The 27,367-nt window shown below is 44.1% G+C and overlaps 1 protein-coding gene and 1 gene segment (V, D, J or C); both read left to right on the top strand.

Annotated features, from left to right (window-relative positions):
• Positions 1-542: 542 nt before the first annotated feature.
• Positions 543-3,001, top strand: TP53RK (TP53 regulating kinase). The gene is made up of 2 exons (XM_054980827.1): positions 543-798; positions 2,380-3,001. Exons 1-2 carry the CDS (start codon positions 549-551, stop codon positions 2,856-2,858), a joined length of 729 nt encoding a protein of 242 aa, XP_054836802.1. The 5' UTR covers positions 543-548; the 3' UTR covers positions 2,859-3,001.
• A 5,277-nt stretch (positions 3,002-8,278) lies between these two features.
• On the top strand, positions 8,279-26,622 carry LOC129331038 (immunoglobulin heavy constant mu-like). The segment is given in 8 exon segments: positions 8,279-8,333; positions 10,600-10,944; positions 13,177-13,506; positions 16,671-16,787; positions 20,651-21,016; positions 24,149-24,457; positions 24,762-25,076; positions 26,330-26,622. Coding segments are annotated over 8 exon segments (1,842 nt in total).
• The last annotated feature ends 745 nt before the right edge of the window (positions 26,623-27,367 follow it).

Raw genomic sequence — 27,367 nt, 5'->3', positions numbered from 1 at the left:
TAGTTTACCCTGAACTTCCTTCAAAGAGCTACCTATGAAGTAGGCTAAGCTGCAAGCACGACAGACCCAAGATCGCCCAGCAATCTCCTGGCCAGTTTTGTCCTGTACTGTAGCCTGCCAAGTATTGTGTGGACTGTCTGTCCTTGAAGCGTACCTGGCACCTAACACACTCCAGCATGTTTCTAAAAATGCGTAGGAATAACAGCACAATCCTAACCAAACTGATCCAAAAGTGAATTCCGAGGAATCTGGTGATTATATTATATTTCAACAGCGTAGATGTTTACTTGGAAGTAAATCCCAGGAGGCTTATTCCCACAACTGCAATCTTACGCACGCTTATTTCAAAATAAAATGGCAAGAGGGGAGGGGGAGACAGCCGTCTCCGATTCCAGCTTCGTTTCTTTTCGGAAACCTGAGCCGATGATTGCCGGAGAGGGAAGGTTGCGCCGTGTACGCTTCCGCCTCCGGAATTTTCGCACGGGACGGGACGTGCGTAGCGAGATAATCCGCGCACGCGCAGTGAGAAACTCGGCCTTTCTGCCATCATGGCGGGGCCGGGCGGTGAGGATAGCGCGGCTGAAGCGGAGCCTGAAGTGGTCGCTGCGCCTATACCGGGGGTGCAGCTGATTCAGCAGGGCGCCGAGGCGAGGCTTTATCGCGGCTTGTTCCTGGGCCGGCCGACCGTGATGAAGCTCCGCTTCCCCAAGCGCTACCGCCACCCGTTGCTGGAAGAACGGTTGAACCGCAAACGGACAACCCAGGAAGCCCGCTCGCTGCTGCGGTGCCGACGGGCAGGTGGGGGCGGGGCTTGTGTTGGGATTCGACGTGAGAAGGAGGGGACGGGTGTGTCACGTGTTCCGTACCCGCTCAAGCTAATGAATAAGAGCTACCGTTGGAACCTCGATTATAATGGCAATACTGTTGAGTCCAGTGCGCAGATGCCAAATAAGAGCTGCAGGAGCAGCCTTTCCCTGCGGTATAGGGTAGAAATTAACAGGGGTCCTGGGGCAAGGGAGGATTTCCACTCCCCTCTGTTCGGGAATGGCAAGAACAATATTTCCTTAGGCATACTCCCGATTTGACCTCTGCACCGCGGGGCCAGCATTTAGGGCGCCTGTGGTGTGCTTTGCGGATGGTGGGAGTAATGCTCAGCAGTCTTCAGTGAGTTTAGAAGGGTGCTGGAACTCATGAGGATTGCACAGTATGCCACTAACTATGAATCTTAAAATCGCAATTCTGAGTTGGGGTTCAGAAGGAACCTATGACTCTTGAAAGCTTATACCCTGAAAATCTTGTTAATCGCTAAGGTGCCACTGGACTCAGATCTTGGAAATGACAACGTTTGCAGTGTTTGATCGTTAGCTTTTAAGTAGCCATGCTCTTGGTTCTATTCCCAAATATTAGGGCCTTAAGTGTGCTTCAGGTATTATATATTGCATTCCACAGTTTTAAAGCCTCTTGCTAACCTTGCCAAGAATAAAAAAATTGGGCTTCTAAAGATTCCCAACAGTGCTCTGCCATGCTTGTAAATAGTGTTGACCTTGGAAGATAACGCCACAGGGCCTGATGTCTACACTTGACTCCTTTCCCCTGCAACTCCCTCCTTCTCTTTCCAAACCCCCATTTCTCAAAGCCAGGATGGGCGACTGCAGTTTCCCTGGTACAGCTCTAAGGATGACTACCTTAGAGCTCTGACTTTGAATCATGGAAGAAAGGAAGAGCCCACCCACAATGTCAGTCCTGTTTTACCCAGGCTTAGATTCTGATGTTTTGTTCCTTTTATTTATACCTTCCTTTTCAACCACGATAAGGACCCGAAGCAGCTCACAAGTTGAAATCCAGCATAGAGACAAAACATGAAATATGGTTGTGTCTGTATTAATCTTTCCTGGCCCGTGATGATAAATGCGATTGTTGAAGTTCCAGGCTCTTCTCTACAGAGGGAGGAGGCAGAAGATGTAACAAGCTGCCTTGGGGGCTGGCTGATGGTTATGATGGTAGCGCTTCTGTTAATCTGCAGTTTGAGCAGCCTGTGACTTGCACCTGGCATTAAAGGTCCAGTAGCAATTTAAGTTAGAAGGCAAAATGGGGACTTGCATTAGTCCCCTGGAAGCAAGTTTTACTAGTTGTAGGTGGCCAAGTATTACAAACCGGAGCTGCTGTTTGTACAGACCACAAAAAAAAGTCTTATCTAGTCAGCAAACGAGTCGATAAGATGTAGTTATAGTTGTAGATAATCAGATTACTACAACACAGCTATGGTCTAATAATAAAAGATGTGGATAACTGCACTGATCCATAGCAAAACCCTAAAGCAAAAGCCATGTAATACCTTTTATTAAGACCAAAGTAACACAATACTTTTTTTTTTTTTAGGAATTTCTGCACCTGTGGTATACTTTGTGGATTATGTTTCCAACTGTATATATCTTGAAGATATTGTGGGATCAATTACTGTCCGGGACTATATCGTATCTGTACAGAAATCCCAAAAGGATACCAGCAGCCTCATTCCAGCAGCAGAGAAGATAGGGGAGGTTTTGGCACGAATGCATGATGAAGATCTCATTCATGGAGATCTTACAACTTCCAATATACTTTTGCGATCACCAGCAGAAAAATTGGAGTTGGTACTGATAGATTTTGGACTGAGTTTTATTTCTGCCCTTCCTGAGGATAAGGGAGTTGATTTGTATGTCTTGGAGAAAGCTTTTTTGAGTACCCACCCAAATACAGAGGTTCTGTTTGAAGCACTCTTGAAAAAGTACTCGGCTGCATCTAAAAAGTCAGCCCCTGTGGTTAAGAAGCTGGATGAAGTACGGCTAAGAGGAAGAAAGAGATCTATGGTTGGGTAGGAGAACACTGACAGCAATTAGGGTTTTTTATTTCTATGCACTTCTTAAGTGTGTGAAATATTTTCAGTTACATAGGATAATAAAATTGTTAGGTTTGTTTTCAATGTTCTTTCGTTTGTCCAATAAAACTGCTTGTGATTCTATGGCTCGGTAGTAATCATATCCTAAAGACAGCTGAAACTTAACTGTTGAAGTGGAAACAGGCACTAGCTTTGGCTTTGAGTTTTTCATCTTCTTTCTCACCTGAATCAACTAGTAATTTATACCTGGAATTCAAAACATAAGGAGTTCATAAAAACATAAAACAGATGCCTGATGTGATTTCTTATGGGAAGGTTCTGGTGCACAATCCAGCCGTCCTGGTAAGATAGCTAACATGGGCCATTTTAGTTTCTATTTTTAAATATTAAAACAGAACATTGGACTATAGAGAAAATATCAAAAGCAGAATATGTAACAAAAAGTAACATGAGACAGTAAACATAATATTGAAAACAGAATATATAAGTTATACATTATACTTGACATTTTATATTCATCATTTAAAAGAACTTAACTTTCAGTCACATAGTCAAACTTTTCATTTTCCCTGAAATTGGTCTATTATGTATATAAGAGGTTAATTTAGCCATTGACACATAAAAATGCAATTAATACATCCATTCAGTCACAGCTGGACAAAGTTCAGCCTTCCATTTTGTTGCATATACTATTATAATTATTATTTATTATATTTCTAATCTGCTCTCCTTGCAAATGGGCTCAGAGCAGAATACAACATATATAAAATACATAAACATGTTAATTTAAAACCAGATTAAAAGTCAGTAAACATAACGATACAACTTCTAAAAGCAGCACACGTATTGCATATCCCAAACAGCAATCCGTGGGGCTGGATGGCCAACTATTAGATGCTAACAGGAGATCTCCCCCATGGCAGGAGGCCAGTTTCACAGCACACCTGCCTCAACCACCATCTGCCTGGTGGAACATCTCTTGTCTTACAGGCCTGGCAGAAAGATAATTCCTGCTGGACCTGGGTCTCCACAGACAGTTCTACCAGCCAGGAGCCAGGGCCAAGAAGGCCCTGGTCTTGGTTGAGGCAAGGACCTCCTCTTTGGGGCTAGGGACCACTAGCAATTGTTTATCCTTCTGTTAATTCTATAATATAATGCCTTCCTTAGCTGGGAATATCTGGTTATGGGGCCTCCTATTTTCTGATGGAACTGTTTGATAGCACATATCTTAGTTTTTGTCCTTTCTCGCAAAATTGGTAATTCAGTCTTACTCGTGTTATCAGCACATGAAGCTGCCTTATACTGAGTCAGACCCTTGGTCTATCTAGTCAGTATTGTCAAGTCCGACCGGCAGTGAGTTTCCAGAATCTCTGACTCTTGGTCTTCCTCATCCCCTGCTCCTAATCGTTCTGTCTGGAGATTCCAGGGGCTGAGAACCTGGGACTTCTTGCATGCAAAGCAGCCATCCTACTGCTGACCCCCAGCCTCTTCCCTAAATATGCCATAGCTGGGTATGGATGGAAACCGAGGCAATATGTAAGTCTGATCACTCTGGCCTTTCCCATAGCTTTGAAAAAAGAAATCAATTGTCAAATATGCAGAATAAAGCTGATCAGGAGTACACTGCAGTTTAAGTCAACTGCTGGCACTCAAGAAGATGTCTGAACCTTGCGCAGTGTTTCAGAAACACGGAACAAAAGGCAGACTATGTGCTGTCATTGTGGTTCAATTGATAACACTTTTAGTTCAAAGGCTTTGCTACCAGTGTTAGCAGTGGCTGGAAGTAACTTTATGGCAATAGGTAATAGCTCCAACAGGTGAAAAATTGAGCTTTAATAATCAGAAACAAAATCCGTTCATTTTTAATTAGATTAAAGCTTAACTCGCATGCACATTTTATAGGAAGTATGTTCTAATGAATGTGGACTGTCTTTCATCTGCATAGTAAAAATGCTACAGAAATTGTCGACAACCTTTTAAGGTTTCGATACTGTCACTGGGACTGGCAGGTTTGCTCAGCTTTTAACAGTTTCTTGACAGGTAGAGATTCAACGGGCTTATCCCAGCATGGGAAAATCTTCACCTATTCGATTATGGCCCATTAAACTGCTGGTTTAGAATTTACACTAAAAGGGCAATTCTAGCTGAATGTGTGGGAGCTTTTAGAATATAAGGATCACTGTAGAAACATCAAAGGAACATCAAGATTCAAGTCCAGTAGCAAGATCAACAAGATTTTCAGGGTATAAGCTTTCAAGAGTCAAAGCTCCCTTCTTTGACTTTTAAAAGCATATACCCTGAAAATCTTGTTAGTCTTTAAGGTGCTACTGGACTGCCGTCTTGCTGTTCTACTGCACACCAACATGGCTACCCCCCTGAAACTATTTTCAAATGATTTATACTTGCAAAACTGACAGCAGGTTGAGGATCATTGACTAAATGGTTGGAATGAAGTATTAATTTCTTCCAATCTAATGCAGGTTTACACATAAATCCCACTGTATTCCACAGAGTTTACTCCGGAGAATACATGTATTGGATCATTATATTTTTAATCCCTTTCTTTCCCAAGGATTCTTTGTTCATGCATTTATCCTTACAACATTCTTATAAGGTAGGTTCATCTAAAAGTGTCACTGGCCAGGGTTGTAAACAGACTGTCCTTTTAGTAGAAGCTTATGAAAATGCGCAGCTTTTCAGGGCATGGGGGTGCATAACACCCTATTAAGTCTCTATTAAAGGGATAGGACATCTTCCTACCCGTGTTTGCAACCCCATGACTGGGACAGCAACATTGAACTTGGTCTTAGAGGGGGGATTTGAACCAATCTAGATTTCCCTACTCCCGTGCACTAGCCACTCTGCCACACTAGCTCATTGCCAAATATTTCCCCCTGTTTACGTTAAAGAGGATAATGTCACACTGGATTTTTGTAAAACCTTGGGCCAGGGGTTAATAATATTCAATCAACTCCTTTGTTCACCCTCGTTCACCTTTATCTGAAAACCCCCCAATTAATCTAGCAGGGCTTACTCCACAGTAAATAACAGCAGAATTATATCCTACCTCTGCAACCATTACCTTACTTACAACAAGCCCCTTGGAGCATATGGGGTTACTCTGCATAAATTTGCGTAGGGTTACACCTACTTGAGATTACGCCTTATGAGAACACAATGAGATCTACATCCAAATAAATGTGCGTAGTTTCTTAGGGCTGCTTGTATCCGAAAATCGGCCGAGAGCCCTGCTCCGGCAGTTTTGGTGATGCGACAGAATCGCGATGCAGAAACCGGATGGTAGGAATCGAAAAAGAGGGAACTTCCACACTCTAGCTGCAGATCGTACACTTGCGCCCCTTGCGGAGGAAAACCACTTTATTTACGGTCTCTTGAAATAGAAGCCGAGCTACTTCCAAACTAGCCTAGCGGCAGTGCGCCGCGCAATCAATATCAAAGAAAATGTGGCAGAGAGTTCGAGACTGCGGCGGGCAGATAATTCCCATGCAAGCGTCCTAGCGCCCCTGGTTGCTGGTGTCGGAGGCGTATTCACTTACTTGCTAGAGAAAACTGATCCAGGCCAAGTGCTCTGTTTCCCTTGTGGATCCAGGGTTCCACCGGCCAGGGCATAATTTTAGCTCAAGGCTGTCGCCATGTGCGCCTTCCGTCTTCGCTGCCTCCTGCCCCAAAAGCAGGAAAGCGTGCCCCATTTCTCACGCACCTATTGTAGTTTGATGCACGTAGTTACTTGCTTACTTGAGTTCATTCAAGAAGGAGCCTTATGGCATCTTAAGAACTAACAGGTTTATCACAGATAAATCAGGAACAGAACGCACAAGCAGCGTGAATTCTATCCCACTCTCTTTATTCAGTGGCGTTTGCTATTTATTTAATATTTATTTATTTAATAACTAAGTGCTTTACATTGTTCTACTGTCCTGCATTTTATCCTCACCACAACCCTGTGAGATAGGTTAGGCTGAGAATGTGTGAATGGCCTACGGTCTCCCATCGTGGGGATCTCTACCTGGATCTCCCTACACTTTAACCACTACACCATACTAGTTTACACCCAGGAAAGATTGCAATCCTATATCCTCTTAAGTCGCATTGAACATAGTTGGAATTACTTTTCAGGAAACTTGCATAAATTTTGCAGCAAGTCTTTAAAGGGTAGCGCCACAAGATTCAGTTCTAGTTTTGCTTCAGCAGAGTAACATAGGTAGCCTTCTGGTGTGCGTTTCATGCCGTCAAGTCGTTTCTATAAATGATAGACCTCTAAAATGTCCTATCGTTAAAAGCCTTGCTCAGATCTTGCAAACTGGTGGACGTGGCTTCTTTTATTGAGTCACGCCATCTCTTTTTGGGTCTTCCTCTTTTCCTACAGCCTTCAACTTTTCCTAGCATTACTGACTTTTTCAGGGAGTCTTGTCTTCTCATGATGTGACTAGAGTCTCTCTACACCAGACATCTGACAAGTAAAGAACACATGTTGAGAGATGCAACGTTAGCCAGGAGTTTAAAAAGACAGAGCAGGGCAGGGCAAATGCTTTGCTATACACTGGAGCTGTGTGAAAGGGCTGTGAAATGCCAGAAGGGAAACTTCAGCCCATTATAACCTCTCCAGGCTATAATGGGAGCTGCCTGGCTCTCGAAGGCAGTTCCAGCCCATTTCCATTCCTGGCTGCCCTCTGGTTGGGATCCCACACAGTTTTAGACTGGAGAGGTGAAATTGACAGACCCTTAGGGAGGAGAAGATGAAATTAACAAACCCTCTGAGGAGGTCTCAGCAGGCTTCCAGCTCACATTGCTCCTTCCTACACGTGATGAACACATGCTGAAGTGTGTTGTCGTTTTAGCTTCTACGGAGGATTCCGGTTTGATTTGATGTAAACCCCATTTTTTCATCTATTTGGCCACCCATGATATCTGTAAAACTCTCTTCCAATACCACATTTCGAATGAATTAACCTTCTTCCTGTCTTTCTTCAGTGTCCAGCTCTCAGGTCCATACATTGTAATGGGGAATGCCATAGTATGAATTATCTTGATCTTGCCTCCCCAGTGACACTTCCTTATCCTTAAGCATCTTACTTAGTTCCTTCATGGCTGCCCTTCCAAGTCTCAATTTCCTGATTTCTTGGGTGCAGTCTCCCCTTTGGGTAATGATTAAGCCCAATAGGAACAGAAAAATTTTCATAATTTCAATAGGATTTATGCCCTGAGAGGGAAAAAGCACCGTTTCCTAATTCCAGGTTTCCTAATTCCAGCTTCAGCAAATATTAATGCAACTTTTCACTGTAGATCCCAGTTGCTTTCTAGGCGAGTCTTATAACCGTTGTGTACTTTTAACCTTTTAAGGTTCAGCTCAAAGTCCACCCACTCCCTTTCTCTTTCTGAATGGCTTACTCCACGGAATTATCCCTGCTCCTTTTGTTAAGCCTCACCACAGCAGGTAAGTACCCTTTGCTTTGTGGAGTTGTGTGTTTAGGATGTCGAGCAAGCAAATGCAACGTATGGAGTGGCCTCCAGCTAGTCCAAAAATCCTAGAGCTAAAAAATGGAAGAGAGTTTCATTGAGACACTGAAAGGGTTGACTTCTAGACTGTGTAAGAAATTATCAGATCTCAAAGTAGCCTATCCCATGTATCACTACATGGGCCGCTTTTGGCAATGGAAACATTTCTGAAGGGGCAGCAGGTTAGTCTGTTGTAGCAAAATAGGACAAATGTCCCCAGTATCTTTTCAGATAGATTCCTAGCCCAGACCCTCCCATCTGTAGACTATAAGTGTATAAATGTTGATGGTTTGAATGGGCACATTATGCATTTGATGGAGTGAGGCGGGACTGAAGTGAGTTTATGCTGGAATAAGTATTGTTAATCCTTAAAGTGCCACTGGAGTTCTGGGGTTTTTTTATGGGGGGGGAGGTATGGCAAGGACTCATAAAGAGACTGGGGGGGGCAGTTTCCTCAGAGGGCAAAGTGTTCTCCTGCATCTCTGGAAACAGATCCCATGATTTCAACTGAATTTATTCCACCCACCCCAACCCTCATATTTATAATAACAGATTTATACTCCGATTTTTCTTGGAAGTTTCTTGGAAGTAAACTTCACAAGCTGCAATGATTTATTTGGAAACTTAAGAGATGTGTGAGGCTATCATATGCAAATACAGCTGTCCTAGACACTGAAGTTCAAAGTTAAGCATAACCAGAGGCATAGAGGGCATTTAGAATCGTACCATTTATTTTTGTAGTTTAATGCCATTTAAGCAGGTTTAGTGTGTGCAGCTGGTAAGCTTACATGCTGCTTTCCTCAGCCACAGCTGAGAAAAAGTGACATGTGGGACAGTTTCCTCTTGTTCTTTTTTCTATACCTACTGCAGAAATAAAATATATGCCAGGTTGTTATTTTCAAGAGAATGCTGGTTTGACAGGCCCTAACGAACCATATCGAAGCGGCCCACCTTCACACCATCACACTAACCATAGTTAAAGAACACCATGATTTCATGTGACCTCTTACCAAGCCATAACATGAAGTACTCTCCTTTTTTGATGCAGCTAATTTCCCAGTAATCAGTTGCCCCAACTCCAGATTTTCCCAAGAAAAAGGCAACTTCTGCACTGTTGCTGTTTCCATATGGGGAGTGAGAAAGGAACCCACCAGGGCAGCAGCAGCAGCAGCAACTGGCACAGGAATGGTGTCAGGCCTGGCTAGAGGACTCTCAGACTCTTCACTTTGGCTGCACAAGTTAAAGGTCTTTATTATGAGATTTCCACCAGTAGTGCACCGTACAAAGCAAGTGCCTGTTATGCCAGAGCGAAGCCCTCGCAGAATAGAAATACCCCTCATTCTCCTCCCCCTGTTTCAAATGAAAGTCAGAGTTGGTGCATAGCTCCTAAGTGGGAGCCAGGGAGAGATGCAGAGCTGGGACCTCAAGGTCAGCCAGCTGGTTCTCAGGCGTCTGGTGGCTCCATACACTCTCACCTGTAATGATAAGACAGCTCAGCAAAGCAATAATGAGACAGCAGCAGAGAAACAGCAAAGCAGTTGTTCTATTCCCCATCCCCCCAATAGTAAGAAACCTCCATGTATGGCAGGCAGGCTGGTTTGCTAGCCCTGCCTGACAAATGGGCAGGAACGGCATCCACATGCACCCATTCCTATGCTGCTCACTGCTGCCCCCCAACCCTGCCCAACTCATCATAATGATGATTGTGCCAGGATCACTCACGGGCCAGAAAACCTCCTTTCCTTCTGCATACTGAGCCAGGCTCTTACACTACAGCATGACTTGGCAGGGGAGAAAAGCCCTTTAAAGGAGAGGGTGGGGGAATGGTACATGGAAACAAGGCACCCTGTGACATTTTGACAGCTGAGGTTAGTTCCACCCCCCACCACCACCTCAAAGAGAAGTGTCCACAGATTCCCCCCTTGTACAACTGCTCTGAGAATTCTCTTAAAACAACAGAAAAGCAGGTGTATTTGGGTTTTTTTTTGGTCTGGCTGAAAGGGGAATGCCACAGAAACATCCCAAGTCATGCTTGTTCCAAGCATGTGGACATTCCCCTTTCAGTGGGGCTTCCTGTTTTCCATTGAGGGAAAGTCTCTATGCTGAAGCAGCCTATGACTGAAACAGATCCATTATCGGTGTGTAACATCTTCATGAAAGCTATGAGGCATTCCACAATTTGTTTGTTTCTGTTGTCTTTCTAGCGGCCTTAGAAGTAAAGACAAGCACTTCTCCAGTAGTAGGGTTGGTGGAGACGCATGTTATGCTTCACTGTAACTTTACACTCTGGCAGAGTATTAAGAAGGAAGATGTGGCTGTGAAGTGGACCCTGAAGACAGCATCTGGAGAAGAGAAGCCAGTTTATGAGTTTGATGGGAATCTCATTGCAGATCACCGACACGGATCCCTTGTAAAGACAGAGTTGCTACCCTTTGGCATTGCATCACTTGCCCTTTCTAATGTGATGCTGAGAGATGAAGGGATTTACACGTGCACTATTTTAGTACCTCCTCAATATGGACACGGGAAGATCCAGCTCAAAGTCAGAGGTATTTCTTTAGACTGTTTCTATGCCATCTTTTTGGAGTCTTGCTTGAGTTGGCTTACAATTTAAACTACAAAAATATACAAAGAAATAATTAAAAACAAGTCGTTGGACATAAATAGCATAAAAATGATCCATAAACTAGAAGCATACCATTAAGAAAAGCTGGTGAAATAAAACCTCAAACTAAAAGTCTGGGTAAAAAGATGTGTTTTGTCCAGGTACCCATAAGAAAATAAAGTGGGCCCCAATTGAGTTTCAAGAGGGAGAACGTTTGAGAGGCAAGGTGCCATCACATCAGTGAAAGGGTTTAATACAGTGTTACAAGGGGAACATGCAAGACTTGTGGGCAGGGGAATTTCCTGATTTAGTTTTATTTATTTACTTTATTACTTAATTTATACCCCGATTTTCTCCCCAGTGAGGACCCGAAGTGGCTTACATTGTTCTCTTCTCTTTCATTTTATCCTCACCATAACACTGTGAGGTAGATGGGGCTGGATGAGTGCTGTCCTGCTCTCTTAGCCCTGGAACTCAGTGGTCTAGCAACTGTAGCGCAATTGCCTCATGCTCATCTAAACTAGAACCTCATTGGTACAATGCAAGGTGCCCTCCCTTTGAATGATGTATGGAAAAAATTAGGGTTGGGGCAACATCAGGCCAGCATCCTCACCACCCTAATTTCACCTTCCCGTCAAGGGCTATGAACTGTTAGACGCTCTGCCCTCCTCGCAGCCCAAAGCATTCTTGGAGCTGCAATAACAGATGCACATAAAGCTGCCTGAGACTGAATCAGACCAGTGGCCCATCAAGGTCAGTACTGTCTACTTAGACTGGCAGCAGCTGTCTGGGGTCTCAGGCAGAGGTCTTTGACATCAGCTATGGGCTGGGCCTTTTAGCTGCAGGTGCCTGGGACTGCGCTTGGAACCTTCCGCAGGCAAATCAGGGTCTCTTCCACTGAGCCACAGCCCACCCCTACTTTATTAATTAGGACTGGAGAAAACAATTTTCTTTTGATCCTAATTAACCATCAAGAGTCTTTAAGCTTCAAAGTGATGAGAATGCTTAAAAGCTTATAGAGCTTTCCCCCAGTTCTAATCTCCTTTTCCAGGGCTCCTTTTGGGGATACAAGTGAACCGATTTCCCTTCGCCCTCCTGCTCCCCCCAAGACTGATGCTCAATTGCACTGAAAATCCCATGCATCTTTTTATATTCAACATTTTTAATTTAAAATCTCATGCATCCTGAAAGCCTGTGAGCATATTTAGTCTTCACTGGGCTATACTTTTAGAGGGGGGGGGTCTTCTTTTTAATTCAAAGATGAATCTATTTCTGAATATGTGAGGCCTCCCTTGAGTTGCAGACACCCTTACCTCACCCATGGATGGCCTCATGTTCTGCCCTGCAGATGGGCACAGGACATTTGCTATTAAAAGGAGCAATATTATTGCAAGAACCTAATTGGGCATGCAGCTGTGCTAATAACTTACTAATATACCCCCCGCATTGTAGCATTTGCACTTGACCAATGGTAATTTGGTGTTCTATTACTGCTAGGAGATCCTGCAGCAGTTTATTTCTGTTTTCTCTGCCAGACTTTAAAGATCACACACACGCTCTGTCTATCTGTTTGTCAGTCACGTCACTAGCATGTGAAATATCGGCCTGCCTGGATGGGAGCTGGGGTGAGGGTTACTAAATACCAGTCCCTTTTCCTCTGGCAGCTGTTCTTTTCTCGTTGGACCTAGTGAGGATACCGCAGCAGGACCTGCTGGACTGATCTTCTGGCACAGGGGCTCATATCAGAGCTGCAGGTGTCACTTCCCCATTGCTGTACCTCCACGCCTTTAAAAAACATAGCCATAAAATATCTTTTTGTTGGACAGTATCTCCATCAATGGAAAACTTCCCACCAGTTTGCTAAAATGCCTGGAAGAGGCCAGATTTTTAGATCCAGAGGAGTCGCCATGTTAGTCTGTAGTTGCAAAACAGTAAAGAGGCCAGGAGCACTTTTAAGACTAACCAACTTTATTGTAGCATAAGATTTCAAGAACCACAGCTCTCTTTGTCAGATGTATCTGATGAAGAGAGCTGTGGTTCTCGAAAGCTTATGCTACAATAAAGTTGGTTAGTCTTAAAAGTGCTACTAGATTCTTTACAGATTTTTAGAGAAACTGATTATGGACAGTGGGTTCTTCTGCCTCCCTAAGAATAACCGTTTGTCTTTCCACCCAAGCCCAGCCTACAGTGATGCTGACACCCCAAAGCCTCCGGGTTGTAGCAGAAGGGGAGAAGACATTGTCCTGTCATGTTCATGACTTCTATCCTCAAGCAATTAACATCTCCTGGCTGGTCAGACAGCATGTCAATGCACATGAGATGCCACTGTCTTCCGATATATGCACCGGTGTCCCATCTGTTAGTGGCCACAATGGTTTGTTCACTGTGCTGAGTCGGGTAACCCAAGTGATGTATGAGACCAACAATGGTTCCCTGTACATCTGTGAAGTCCAACACGAGTCCCTGTTGAAACCTCTACGGAGAAATACGACACTGTTCGTCACAAGTAAGCGGTCTCATGTCTATTTCTTTAAAGAGATTTTGGCCTGTGTGCTTGCTCGGTAGATGAGAGGGCTTTAAGGGAAATGGGAGATGTGAGCCTGAATCTAACTCCAGGATGTGGTGGTGCTGTTGAGAGAGCTTTTGCAATGCAGTGTATTACTTGAAGGTTCTTAAGGGCTTAGACACACTCAGGCAAGATGAGGCACAGAAGCACAAGGGCTCAATAAACACACCGCCTTGGATGCTGGAACAAGTTTCATACCTGATAGATTGCTTCTGCCACGTATCATGCTTCCTCTTGCACTAGCATTTTTGCTTGTGCAAGACCAATGGTGTTCAATGAGCCCTACAGAAGTGGGCTCCGTGGCAGACATGATTTAGCATGACTGGAACTCATTCATGGGCTCCAAGCCATAGTATTGTATTGGGACAGCATTTAACAGCATGAGAATCTCCACGGCTCATCCTTTTAATAATCAAGTTTGTATCCCTCATGGCTGCAAAGATAAATCTGAAAGTACCTGAGAAGGAGAAGATTACTTAGGATAAGAGTTGAATTGACTCTTTATAACTTCTTTCCCTGCTCTGTGATGAGAACAAAAGGCACAACCATAAATCATCCTTAGAAAGCAAAAAGGTGCAGTTCTTCTTAGGGTGAATCTACTCTATGTGCTTATGTTGGTTTTATACCAGCTTCATTGTCCCACCCAAATAATTCTGGGAGCTCCAATGTACTGAGAGTGCAAGTTCCCACCGCATGCCTGATTCCTCGGGTTCCAAGAGGAGATGGAATAACTATTAAACCTGTTTAGTCTGCAGTGCTTATATGCCCTTTATTTGCATAATAGGAACGGTGACATTGGCTTGGATCCTATGAACAAGTTCTGTGCACGCTAGATAGTCTCTGCTGCAGAGGGTGCTTCCTCTTGTACTAGGATGTCCATTTATGCAAAAGCTAGGATTTTCAATGAGCCCTTGCACAAATAGAAGTCCTAGTACGGAAGGGAGTGCGCTACACACTTGAGGTTGTCTTGCACATGCAAAACTTGTTCATAGGAACCAAGCCATTCTGTGGGACTCGATGTAGATTTTTTGTTTAAAATGACACAGAAGCCAGATTTAAAGTTTAATAACAGAGTCATACTTCTGTGATTGTACATCGGAAAGGTTTGCTGCTCTGGTTCACATCTCCTTGATCCAAGCAGGGGTACAACAACTATGTAGGAATCAGGAAAGAAGGTGCACCACAGCGGTGCGCTCCTTTGCTTCATGGCAGCATTCTGGGGTTCACTCCCACCCTTGGCATGACTTGTGTATGCCAGCAATACTCACAGTGGCTTGAGAGCCATGCATGGTTCTTTGACATGCCATCTAAGGCTCTTATGGACACTGCTCACTAGTGTGGCCCCAACCCCATGTTCCAGGGAAGCTCTTTAGGGCTCCTGGCTGGCAGGTGCATCCCACCTTGGCACAGCTGCTGCAGGGATTGAAGGATGGATAAACTGTGAGCTACAGGCTTCACACTAGGGATGGAAGTAAAGGGCCCATCCTCCTTAACACCACCCACCCACCCCCATTCTCCACAGCCTTTGCATGATGATTCTAGCACTTGGGTGGCTGTCAGGAGGGGAGCAATCTGAAGACAGTCTGAGCCAAGCTACAAGTGACGCCTGACACAGGTTGGACACTTGTCAGCTTCCCTCCAGTTTTGATGGGAAATGTAGGCAGCTTGGCGGAATGTTGGACAAGTGACAGTTGAAAAATCCATTGGACAGCAGTCGGTGAACCAAGCTGCAAGACCAGGATGCCTACATTTCCCATCAAAACTTGAGGGAAGCTGATAAGTGTCCAACCTGTGTCAGGCGTCACTTGTAGCTTGGCTCAGAGAGGAGAGAGTGAAACCAACCACCACAGTGGTCACCTATGAAAAGAGTGGTGGTTTTCTTCACATAACCAGCATGCTCTCTTCTAGGTGCCTTGACAGGCTCATTCTCTCACCCAAACTCTTGTGCCTCATGCTGAGGAGAGAGCAGAGGTTGAGAGGAAAGCCTTCTCCTCCTTCCAGACACACAAGGGCTGTTCAAAGTTCAGCCATGGTGGGGAGAGGCAGCCCTACATGCATAGGGGTACGCTGCTAATTAGACATGTTTGTAGTTAGACAACAGAGCTGATATTAAATATGTATTATTGTATCTGTGCATTTATGATGTTACACAATTACCGCCTTTTGGTCGATGATCATTGTAAATGTAATTCTTTATGAGCCACAGAGTGAGTACTACTGGTAAATGCTATAAAATTCCTAGGTCAGTAACAATTAAATTCTTTTTCAAACTGTGAAAAAAATTAGCAAAACTACTGTCTGGGAGCAGAAGCTATCAAATTCTACTTAATTATGTCTGGATGGTAGAATGTATTATTCTAAGTCCCAGTAGAAGGGTAGTATCAGGAAACTTTGTTTATTTGGAGACGCTGACACCACTCTGTTCTGTTAGACTGCCAGAATGAGTAATACTGCCAGAATGAGTCCATGAGTTTTATTAGCTGCATAGATTTAAACTGCTGTCCTGTGCAATGTAAATGCACCTGCTACAATGAAAATACATGCAACATCCTACAGGAGTTTTAAAATGAACAAATGTTTATTCTGGCATGAGCTTTCATGGACTTGAGCCCATTTCCTTAAATGCACGAGGCAGATCTTCTATTGGAAGAGGCCAACAGAAATTCCACTCTCGGATATCTGAGAGAGTGGGCAGTAGTCCATGAAAGTTCAAGCTAGAATAAACATTTAAGATGCCACAAAACTTCTGCTGCAACAGACTTGAGAGGGTTTTGCAGAATCCTATAGTAGATCTTTGGAACCAACACTGTCTAAATAATTATGGCCAGCACACATCTCTGGGGACTGGAGCCAAGGGGCTGTTTTTTGATTCACATAGCAAGACCAAATCTTACAGGACAGCTGAACTGATTTCCTTTCAAATAGTTCTATTGTTTTACTAGTAGAGTTAATAACAGGATAGGCTAAATAAAATGAATTCCCTTCTGACCAAGACATTCCCATCAAACAATCAGCATTGGAGGATGAGACCAAAGAGGTGATGAAGTGGATGTCCAAAAGAACCATCTCTACTGTTTTTTAATACATATATTTGTTCCTAGCAGCAAAACACTATCATCGGGACACAGGATTTATCACCGGGGTGGCTGGCGCTTGCGTTGTGGTGACAGGCTTATGCAGCATATTTTTTACCATATTTTATCAACAGAGGCTTGCAAAAGGTAAAATTAAAAAAAACTTGAAACACTTTAGCAGGGAAGCCATTCGTTTTAGACAGGATTGTTTTCTGTAAATACAGGCCAGGGAAGTCAGAAGTAAGAAGTTAGTGAAGAGTCAGACTTCTCTTTCTTGGAGAGAGCTATTCGGGATGAAATTCATTGTGCTGCAAGCAAGACAAGAGAATACCGTGGACTTTTGAAAGATGCTGGACTGCTAAGCGACAATGGCCATCGTCACACAGGCCCTTATTTCGTCAGTTTTGCACTGGAAATCGTTTCTTCTGTTATTGTTATTAGAACGGATTCTCCCATCTTTTGACGACTGCTTGCGCTTCCAGTCAGTCACATTAAAAGGGGAAAGCGCAATTCAACGGTCAGTCAAAGTGCCTCCGGAAACGGGGCCCTAAAAATCCCGCCCCTTTAAAAGAAAAATTCGCATACTTGCGCTATATCACTCTTCTGTTATACCAGTGTTGTGCTGGGCCAACCCAAAAGCCAACTGTGATAGGTAGCAGAGGTTTCCCACCCATGGCAGAATAGTGCTATAGCGCTATAAGGCTGACGTTTTTTTTAAAAAAAAATTACTTTGAGGCTTAATTGCGGGTCGTGCTGGGGCTTGTGGGAGTGTAGGGCAGACAGTGTTAGGTGAGACAGATGATCGGGGAGAGTGAGCGTTTTGGTGCTGCAAAGCGTTCATAGTCGATCCAGGGCATTCACATGGAAGTGGATAAAGACGACATAAAGAGTCACAAAGCGTGAATTGGGGAGAATGGCGAAATCGCAAGAGAACCGGAATAAGGTGAGCATTCAGCGGGAGATGGCGCTAGTTTGGCGCTAAATTTATGGCCGTGTGACGATGGCCAATGGTTCTTTTCCTGTAAGGGATACAGAGGCAATAAACACACATATAGTGAAAGAAAAGAGATTTTATTAAGTAGTCTTCAGCAGAACACAACTTGTACAGAAGAATCAGTGCAAGAATATGCTTATGTCCCTTCAGCTGCTGGGAACTCCTGGAGTAACTCCTGGTACTCACACAGTACTATTTGGTGGTTTCAGTCGTCTGCTCTGAGGGCTACTCCTGAGGCTTTATATACAACTATCTTAGGATTCATTAATTTCACTTGTGCTTGCATTAATACATAACAGACCTAGACAGGAGTGATACATCTCAGACCCATGACAAGCAGTACATCAGCTATTGCTACATGCAAAACAGAGACAAATGTTTGGGTCTGTAACACTTCTGTGGAAGGTGGCTCAAGCACAAATGGAGAAATTGTGGCACACCACCTGACTCCTCAAAATGCCAATGGTCTTCTGCAGTTTCACTACAGATAGTTAGCTGGTGCTAGAATGGAACCGAGACTCTACTAGCTTCAAGCATTTAAAATAGGAGATGGGAACAACAGTTTTACACAGTGTTTAACAGTGGAGCGGACTGAGTGATAAGGATCTTGGCAAATATCTTGATGTTTGATACAGTTATGAAGTTGTTAGCATCTCTTTAAGGCACCAGGTGAGGATGGTATTCTTTCTGAACTTTTCAAGAACAGTGTACAGTGCAATCCTAAGGAAACTTACACCCTTCTAAGCCCGCTGATTTCAGCGGACGTATATTGTTCCAGGTAGCCTGATCTCGTCAGATCTCAGAAGCTAAGCAGTGTCAGCCCTGGCCAGTATTTGGACAGGAGACCACTAAGAAATGCCAAAGTCGCTTTGCAGAGTCACACAATGGCAAACCACCTCTGAACATCTCTTGCCTTGAAAACTCTATACAGTTGCCATAAGTTGGCTGTGTCTTGATGGCACAACAACATCTCTGTATAGAACTACAGAGTCAGAGTGTAGGATCCCTATGACTATTAAGCTGTTCGGTTCAATGGATCTCATGGAAACTATTCCACAAAGTCATTGCCAGTATTATATATTTAAATATTATTTTAAAAATTAATAATACTGTTTATTAGATAATAATAAAGAATATCATTCTAATTTATACAAAGGTAAACGAAAATCAAACTCACTAAAAATGTCCAGACCATTAATTGGTAATGATACTTTCCAAATCATTGTAAAATGTACTGTTCTGTCTTGACATCTGAGCAAAAATTAATAATCCATCTGTTTTAGTGCACTGAAAACCATAATCAAAATACTATGAAAACAACATAAATGTAACCTAAAAGCATCAGACATTCAATAAAATAAAATTTGACTCACACTTTGTAATCCGCCTTGAGTCTCAGCGTAAATAAATAAAAGTAATTTTTATAAATTACAAATTCTCTATACAATATAAGCTTAAGGATTTTTCCTTCCTGCAGTTGGTCTAAATAAATCAGTGCTGCTTTTTGTGGACATTAATGTGATAGTCCTCTCTTCACATGCTCAGGTGTACTTGAGATGTTTGCCAGGGACCTTTGGTGAATGATTGCAAAATGACCAATTGACCATAATGTATGACAAGTTGTCATATTTGGCAGAAAAACAAGCACGGAGGCTTTGCCCCCTCAGTCGGAATGAAAGGCAGACACAGTATTTGGGTTCTAAAATGGGCAGCTTTATTAAAATTACAACAATTAAATATAAACTACGGCAAGGGCCTAACTAGCGGTACAGGTCAGGCCCTGGGGTCACTCCTGGACCCCGCCCTGACCTGTCTGGGCGAGCACCCGCTGCTCCGGGTGCGAGCCATCCACCAAATGGCTGGGACCCGGCCTGGCCAGGCGGAGGTGGAGTGGTTCACCCCTGTAAAGCTCCCCCTCCCGGCCGTACGGCAGCGGGGGGAGACTGGCTTGTCCAGGGGTTCCCCACCCAGGGCGTCTGACCTCGCAGCTGGGCCGTACGGCAGCCAGCCGCTCCTGAAAGATCCCAATTCCCCACCAATGGGGAGGTGCCAAGGGTGCTCACCGGCCCGCTACAGATTTTCCCTAACTAAAATCCTGCCACCAGGGAATTACCTCAATCCCACCAAGCCAATTACCTTCCTCTTCTCACAGTGCAAGGTAGGCGAAAAAACTCCATTCCCAAGTGCCAATCAGGGACAAGGAGAGAAAAATTCCTACCTGGCCCAAAAGGCGACCAGCTAATCCTGCACTGCAATAGGGTGAGGTGGGTGGGCCGAGCATGAGGCACAACAATGCAATGGGGCAGAGAAGCCAGCTAAGGCTACAGGCTCCGCCCCCAATGCTAAGCCCTGGATGCCAGGGTGTGCCTTCTGCTTTCCTCCTTCCGAGGAGGCAAAAGCAGCCACCGGCCTGAGTGGCTGTTGCCACTGGCTGGGATGGCTGAATTGACAACCACAAATTGAGCAGGTCAGATCCTATGGTTACTTTACCTTTGGACTCGTTTTTTCCCTGAAGCTATAAGGTTAAAAACAGACCAGTCTGTCAATGGTATCTAACCATTCTGGATGTGGGAAGAATAATGGGAGCAAATAGATACTACCTATACTTAAAGTAACTGTGGCCAGACGTTACCCTGGCATTCCACTCATGTTATGTGGGAGCTTTCCAGCTGTGTGTTTGGAGAGTAAACTATGCATGGTCATATAATGTGTGAAAAGGGCAATGCATGGATTTTCCATTCACAGAGACCAGAACCCTGCCTTTTCGTGTGTTACATGACCATGTGTATTGGGTGCATCATAGGGATCCACACACTCGCTGGTGGCTCCAACATTGCATGGATGGAACACCAGCACAACATTTGCAGACAGCTATCCCAATGCAGGAAACAGCTCAACAAAATGTTTTAAGGTCAGTTCTGGGACCCAAAAAGGTATTTCCTCAGCGCTTATCAGGTATTAAACAGAGTCATTTCTGGATGAGACAAAGCATGATCGATGACTGTTTTATTTTCAGTGGAACCTCAGGTCTCTTCAATCATCAAGCCTGATCTGTTTCCAATTAATGAAAAATTCAAACTGATATGCAATATAAATGGATTCCGACCCAAAACGATTAAAGTGAAGTGGTACCTAAGAAACCCACAGACAATGGCATCATCAGAAGACTCGACAAGGGATGACGTGGCCCTTTCTGAGGCTAGAGAAGATGTCACCAATCTGACCACACAGTCCGTGGAAGCCAATGGCAGATTTTATAGCGTTTCCTCTTGCCTGACCTACACACCCACTATAAAGGATGATGGGGCAGAATTTGAATGCAGGATCCAGCACAGCACACTGAAGACCCCTAAAAGGAAAGCCACAACTATTCATGTTACTGGTAAGGGTGATGCCATATGTTGGAGGTAGCCATTTTCAGATCATGATGCTTTTATCTTACATGATAATGTGAGTCAGTTGAAACCAGGTTAAGAATAGGAGCGTTGTGAGTGATGCGTTGGGGAATACAAGCGTATCTTCCTCAGTGGACTATATTGTGTTGTACCCCAACTACTGGTGTTTGAAAAGGATTTTTGCTACAATTCTCCTTTCTCTCTTGTCAGCAGCCATGGTCTCTCCCTCTCCCCATGATCAAATTATTTTTGAAATCACAGTTCTGGTCCCAGTCACCACAGAAGAGTGGATAGAAGGGCCGAAACATGTATAAATGTTGTTTCCAGCCTTTCCCCCAGATGAGGAAAAATGCCCTAACAGCAAGTTGTCACTGTTCTACTCCCCCCCGCCCCCCCCCCAATAAAATAAGACCTGACTTAGATACTAGCTAACTGAATAGATTATCTATTTCATTTTTACTCCACTCCTTCTCTGTGAGTTCAGCATAACATACATTGGCAGCCTGACTGTGCCATAAGGCTGAGAGACAGTGATCAGTCATCCAGAAAGCTTCATGGATGAGGGAGAGTTGAATCCAGGTGTCCCAAGTCAGCACTGTCCCACCTGGGTCTTTTTCCTAGATGAATGAAGGGATAACATTAGCAGGGAATGGTGAATAGTAAGTATGCGCTGTCAGAAAAGTACTATTCAAGATCTTACCCAACAATGCCCATTCATAAATATCATAAATCTCTGAATCCGAATAAAATTATTTTGGACATTTGGGAACTGTGAGAATATTCTAATTGGACAGTTATTTTGGCACCTTGTTCTCTGAGTTCGTTGACCCAGCAGCAGGAGGGGTAGCAAGGGGAAAAGAATGACTCCCCAGATGTGTGTGTTAGGGATGTTATCCAACCATATTGGTTAGCTCTTGTTTCCATGGAATAGGAGCATCTCATTTGCTTAGGGAAGATATCGTGATACTTTATAAGCTTGGGTCCTAATGTCTGCATAAGCTATAGTTTCATGAATGGCCAGCAGAGCCTAATCCAAGGGTAATCATGATGTTATGTCCAAAGAGTTACTTTTCTAATGCCAAATCCCCTCCTGCACAATATGGTTTTGAAGCCTCTCCTCAGGACTATTATGCCAGCCTCACCCCCTCTGAGAAGCTATTCCAGAGAAGGGCAGCCAATGGCCCTGCTGGACATAGAAAAGATGAGGTACTGCTACTGCAACCAGCCTACCCAGCGGTGGCTGCAGTGTCAAGCAAAATACATATGAAGATGGTGAGGGAGGAGGGGGAGCAAGTGGGAATATTCCCACAGTGGAAAATGAAAATAATGAACGAAATACAAATGAAAATGAAAATAATACTATGCACACCTGTCATATGAAGCTATTTTACACTAATTCATGCCATAGTTCTATCTAGCCCATTATTAGCTACTCCGACTGGGACTGGCTCTCCAGGGTCTGAGGCAGAAGTCTTTCCCAGACTTAGATTTTTTGAGTTGGGGCTTACTATTAAATGTTTCTGTTTTCCTTTGGTGACTGCCATGAACGAGGTCATCTTGTCATCTGTTCTATGATCATTCTTGAATAGATGGTGCTGCTGACTGTACAGGTACAAAAAGCAGGCAACTAGCTTATGCTCATTGAAAGGATGCAACTCTGGGGACGTGTGTACTAGATAAAAGCTTTGTTTTCACACACTGTAAGGCAGAGTGGAAAGGGAACACAGAGGTGGAGGCCTGACTTCAAGAAATCTTTGCCCCTCCCCCACGAAAGAATGGTTGGCTGCAGTATGGGTCACATTAAGCCCCCCCCCCAATAATAGTAATAAGCAAACACACTGAAGGTCTGTGGGTCCTGGCCAGATGTGCGTCTCCAGCATGTCTCCCTGCCTTCCACAGCCCTCTTCTGTCTGCAAAAACACATTAGGTGAAAAACAGGAACTGATGAAGCCGCTCCTGCCTGTGTGTGTGCTTGGGGGCCCGTTCCCCCCCATCACTTTGAAGGCGAGTGTGGTCACATGTTAAATGCCCCGTTCCCACCTTGCACTTAGCTCATGTCATCAGACCCTCGGAGAGGAAACACGAGGAAACATGAGACAGAGAAGGGTTGAAATATTATTTCATTTTAATTTGTTTGCTATAATGGCTTTAACAACAACGTTCAATTTATATACCACCCTTCAGGACAACTTAACACCCACTCAGAGCACATTACAAAGTATGTTATTATTATCCCAACAATCACCCTGTTGAGGTGGGTAGGGCTGAGAGAACTCTGGAAGAGCTGTGACTGACTCAAGGACACCCAGCTGGTTTCAAGTGGGGGAGTGGGGAATCAAACCCAGTTCTCCAGATTAGAGTCCCACCACCGCTCTTAACCACTACACCAAACTGGCTTTGTTTATAATGGTTCTGTTTTACTGGTTTGGTTTTATCATCGTAGTTGTGAGATGCCTTGAGCAGGTTTCTGGAGAGGTGCAATATAAACGGAATAAGATTATGTCTCTCCATGTGTGAGAGAATCGATTCAGGACCTGAGTTCTCCATGACACCTTTATAGTATGTGAACAAGGAAAGCTGCTTCTCCCTCCCTCTTGCTTTGCCATACTCCATTGTTTGAAACATATTTTATCTCAGTCAGGATCTAATATGAGAAGTCAGCTAGCCTGGGAGAAGACCTCCCCAAGGCTCCCACTAAAGGAAGCAAAGCTCTCTTACATGCCCCTTCATGCCTCTCTGTGCTCTATGAGTGTGAATTTGAGTTGCTTCTAAAATAAGAATTATCTATCCTGTCTAGTTGAAACGTAGTATGGAGAATCTCTTAGGTGAGAGATACAGTATCTGAGAATTTCCTCCCAATTGCATGAGGAAGGAAAATTACACATGGCAAGTAATTTCCTTTTTTTTTTTTTAAATGGAGACCATCTATCAGAGAATGATTCCCTAATACATCTTATTGTGATATTAAAGAACCCAGCCCTGGTTTTCAAACAATGACATAAGTATCAGCTCTGAAGTTTGACTCTTTTTTTGTGTGCACCCCACTCTGCACTATGCTGACTCAAGCATAGTGTCTGAAAGGCCTACATTAAAACCCACTTCTGATCTCTGCCTGGCAGCTCGCCCAGCAAGTCATTATATCTTCATCTGGCCTCAAGCTCCCGTGCAAGGAGAGAAGCTCATTCTGATCTGCGTGGTGGAGAATTTTTACCCCAAGGACATCGCTTTGGATTGGTTTCGAAACGGACAGCCAGTGCAAGGTGTAGTGCAATTTGGGCCTTTCCCATGCGGAAGCGACTTTTACAGCGTGTGGAGCCAGATTGAGTTTATCTTGAACCCAGATGAGGAGGGAGCCATTTATACCTGTCAGCTCAAACACAGCAGTTTTGGAAATGTTGAGGAGCTCTCCTATGAAATAAATCTGCAAGGTAGGATATTATTATTGAGAAGTCCTAGAGTTCATCTGATAGCTAGTTTGTCGTCTCATTCCTTTTGGAGACTGAATTCTGAATGCCTGGACTGTAGGCTGGTTCCCCATCCACCTACTACAAGATTTTCTCTACAAAACATGGACTAGAGACTTACAAGAGTTCCCCCTCCCTGAAAAATTCAACAAATTATGCCCCATCCTTTCCCAAATGATCTGCGTATAGCAGGATGCCTTGTATACATCAAGCCTCTTTCACAAGCAGCTCATATAGCCAACAGCATTATTTTTTTCCCCCCAATCAGGAACCCCTCCAGAAGTCCTCTGGATCACTGCAGACCCCTCAGTTCCTGTGGCAGGGGAAGAGCTGAGATTGAATTGCAGAATCAATAACTTCTCCCCTAACGTGATTAGAGTGAACTGGTTCCAGGACGGGAAGCCACTGCAGACTGGAATCTGCCATTCAGTCTCTGTCATCGGCACCAATGGCTTGTATTCCATGTGGAGTCTTCTGAGAGTTATACCCGCGCAGGGGGTGGGAAAGACTGTGTTTACCTGCAGGGTGGAGCACGGGGCCCTGAGAGAATGCGTAGAAAGATCATACGCTCTGCAGATGCCTGGTGAGCCCTTTATATGCTGTCTCTGTTTGGATAGCAAAGTCGATAAGATCTTTGGACAAACAGTATGACTGAAAAAGAGGCCAGAAGCAGGCCTAAAGGGAACCATGAGGAGAGGTTTGGTAAAACGATTTGAATAGAAAGCGGCGAGGTAGGAGCTTGAATGAGACCTTCCGCCACTTTCACCACAGGATGCAAAGCAACATACTTTGGCTTTTCGCCGAAGAGCTTCATCTGTAAAAATACCGCACAGGGTGGCAGAGGGATTAAATTTTGCTTACGGAGTGCTTTGAAGCCGTTGATTTCCAATTATTAATATTATTGTGAATCTATTAAAATGTAGCCTTTGGCTGCTTCCTGCAAGCGACTGGAATGCTGGGGGAACATTTTTTAGGGCTGCTGAGAGGTTACGCAAGTTGGAGTCCCTGAGACTTCTCTGGGCAGCCTAATACATGTGTTCTGGGGTTAAGTAATTAGTTTTATTAGTGGTTGGTTACTAGATCCAGTTCCGTGGCCTGATCAGTAGTACTGGCAACTATTATGGCCTGTCCAGTGGGGTCTGAGACTGCCTGTAGTACTGGCAGCTATTATGGCCTCTCCAGTGGGGTCACATTCCTGCATGAATTCTGCCAGAAGGCCACTTTGTGTGGGTGGGGTGGTTGAGGAGGTGAATACTTGTGAATTTTCCCCAGGTGGAAACAATTCTTGACTGGAATGCTGGGGGAACACCTTTGACTGGTAGCTGTTTTGCAGTGGAATCCTGTAAGGTCTTTAAGGTGCAGCCAGGGCTGCCAACTCCAGGCTGTGAAATTCCTGGAGATTTGGGGGGGGGAGTGGAGCCTGGAGAGAATGGGGTTTGGGAAGCAGTATAATGCCATAGAGGCCAGCCTCCAGAGCATTTTCTCCAGGAGAACTGAATACTGTTGTCTTGAGATCATTAATAATTCCAGAAGCTCTCCAGATTTCACCTCGAGGTTGGCAACCCTAGGTGCTACTGGATCCCATGACATCATTCCCCTTGTGTTTCTCTCTGGCCGCTGTGGAGGCTTTCCTCCACCGTAGCATTTGCGTCCTCCACCTTCCAAGTGAGCAAGGTGTGTTCTGTCAGGAGAAACTGTTGTAAGCTTCTTAGGGTCCCACTGGGGAGAAAAGTGGGATATAAGTATCTCAATAAATCAGTGGCCAGCTATTATGCTACAAGTAGCCAACTGTTAATGGTAATGCTAGAATGTTAATTCTGTACCTTTCTTTTATAGATTGACTGGGAAGAGGCCGAACTGAATTAATGGAAAAGGAATGGAAGTTGCATAGAAGCAAACAGAGGCAAACTGCACAAAAGCATCAAATGCACTACAGTTCAGGAACAGAACAAGGAGAAACAAAAGTAATATGTAATATCTTCACTAACCACTAGATGTCTCTCTACACCGCCAACGGGTGAAGTGAAAAGTTATAAAAGCTCTTTCATGGTTTAGCTAGTACTTTACTTTTAAAACGTGGGGGAAAGGGTGTGTGTGTGGGGGGGGGGTATTACAATATGATGGAAAGTTAACTGTGTATGTTTTTATATTTGTATAATGACCCATCCAATAAAAATTTCCTTTTAAAACGTGGGCTACATTGGCATTTTGAGTTTCAAAATGGCAAATGCATGCTCTGTGCCAACTGTGCCAAATGCCAATTGTGAATGACATTTGTGCATTACTGGCTATGTTTCCCATCACGTGGGATGCAACAGCTAGGAAAATTAAGCCCTGGATGGCATCGCACACACGTTTTGCTATTTAAATTTGGGTACTGAAGTGCAAAAGGAACGGAAAGAACCTGGGGAGAAAGAGTTTGGTGTAGTGGTTAAGAGTGCCAGGACTCTAATCTTTCAGAGCTCTCTCAGCCCCACCTACCTCACAGGGTGATTGTTGTGAAGATAATAACAACATACTTTGTAAACCGCTCTGAGTGGGTGCTAAGTTGTCCTGAAGGCTGGTATATAAATTGAATGTTGTTGTTGTTGTTGTTATTTGTATTTCATTGTTAAATGTTTGTGCCCTTTGTTTCATATACATGAAAGATAAACCATCATCACCGGAGCAACCCTCCCACTAAAAGAACTTGGGGCTGGCCAAATTCTAAATGTATCTGAGAACCTATAACAGGGATGTGGGAAGGGGGCTAGGAGTAGAAAATGTTGGCACCCTTGAGAGTCACCAGACAAGATGCCACTGGGGGAGAGCACTGTAATATACTAATTAGAGTGTCAGTCTAGGACTTGGGGAATGGGATTCAGTCTCCACTCA

Source organism: Eublepharis macularius, chromosome 5, assembly GCF_028583425.1.
Source record: "Eublepharis macularius isolate TG4126 chromosome 5, MPM_Emac_v1.0, whole genome shotgun sequence".
Classification (NCBI taxonomy): Eukaryota; Metazoa; Chordata; class Lepidosauria; order Squamata; family Eublepharidae; genus Eublepharis; species Eublepharis macularius.
The sequence above is the reverse complement of the archived record's forward strand: the minus strand, read 5'-3'. Positions and strand labels throughout refer to the sequence as shown.

Bases quoted from the DNA above. Each gene is read 5' to 3' on its own strand.
- TP53RK (XM_054980827.1), top strand. From the start codon at position 549: ATGGCGGGGCCGGGCGGTGAGGATAGCGCGGCTGAAGCGGAGCCTGAA. The intron at 799-2,379 runs GTGGGGGCGGGG...TTTTTTTTTTAG, and splicing joins GCTGCGGTGCCGACGGGCAG to GAATTTCTGCACCTGTGGTA.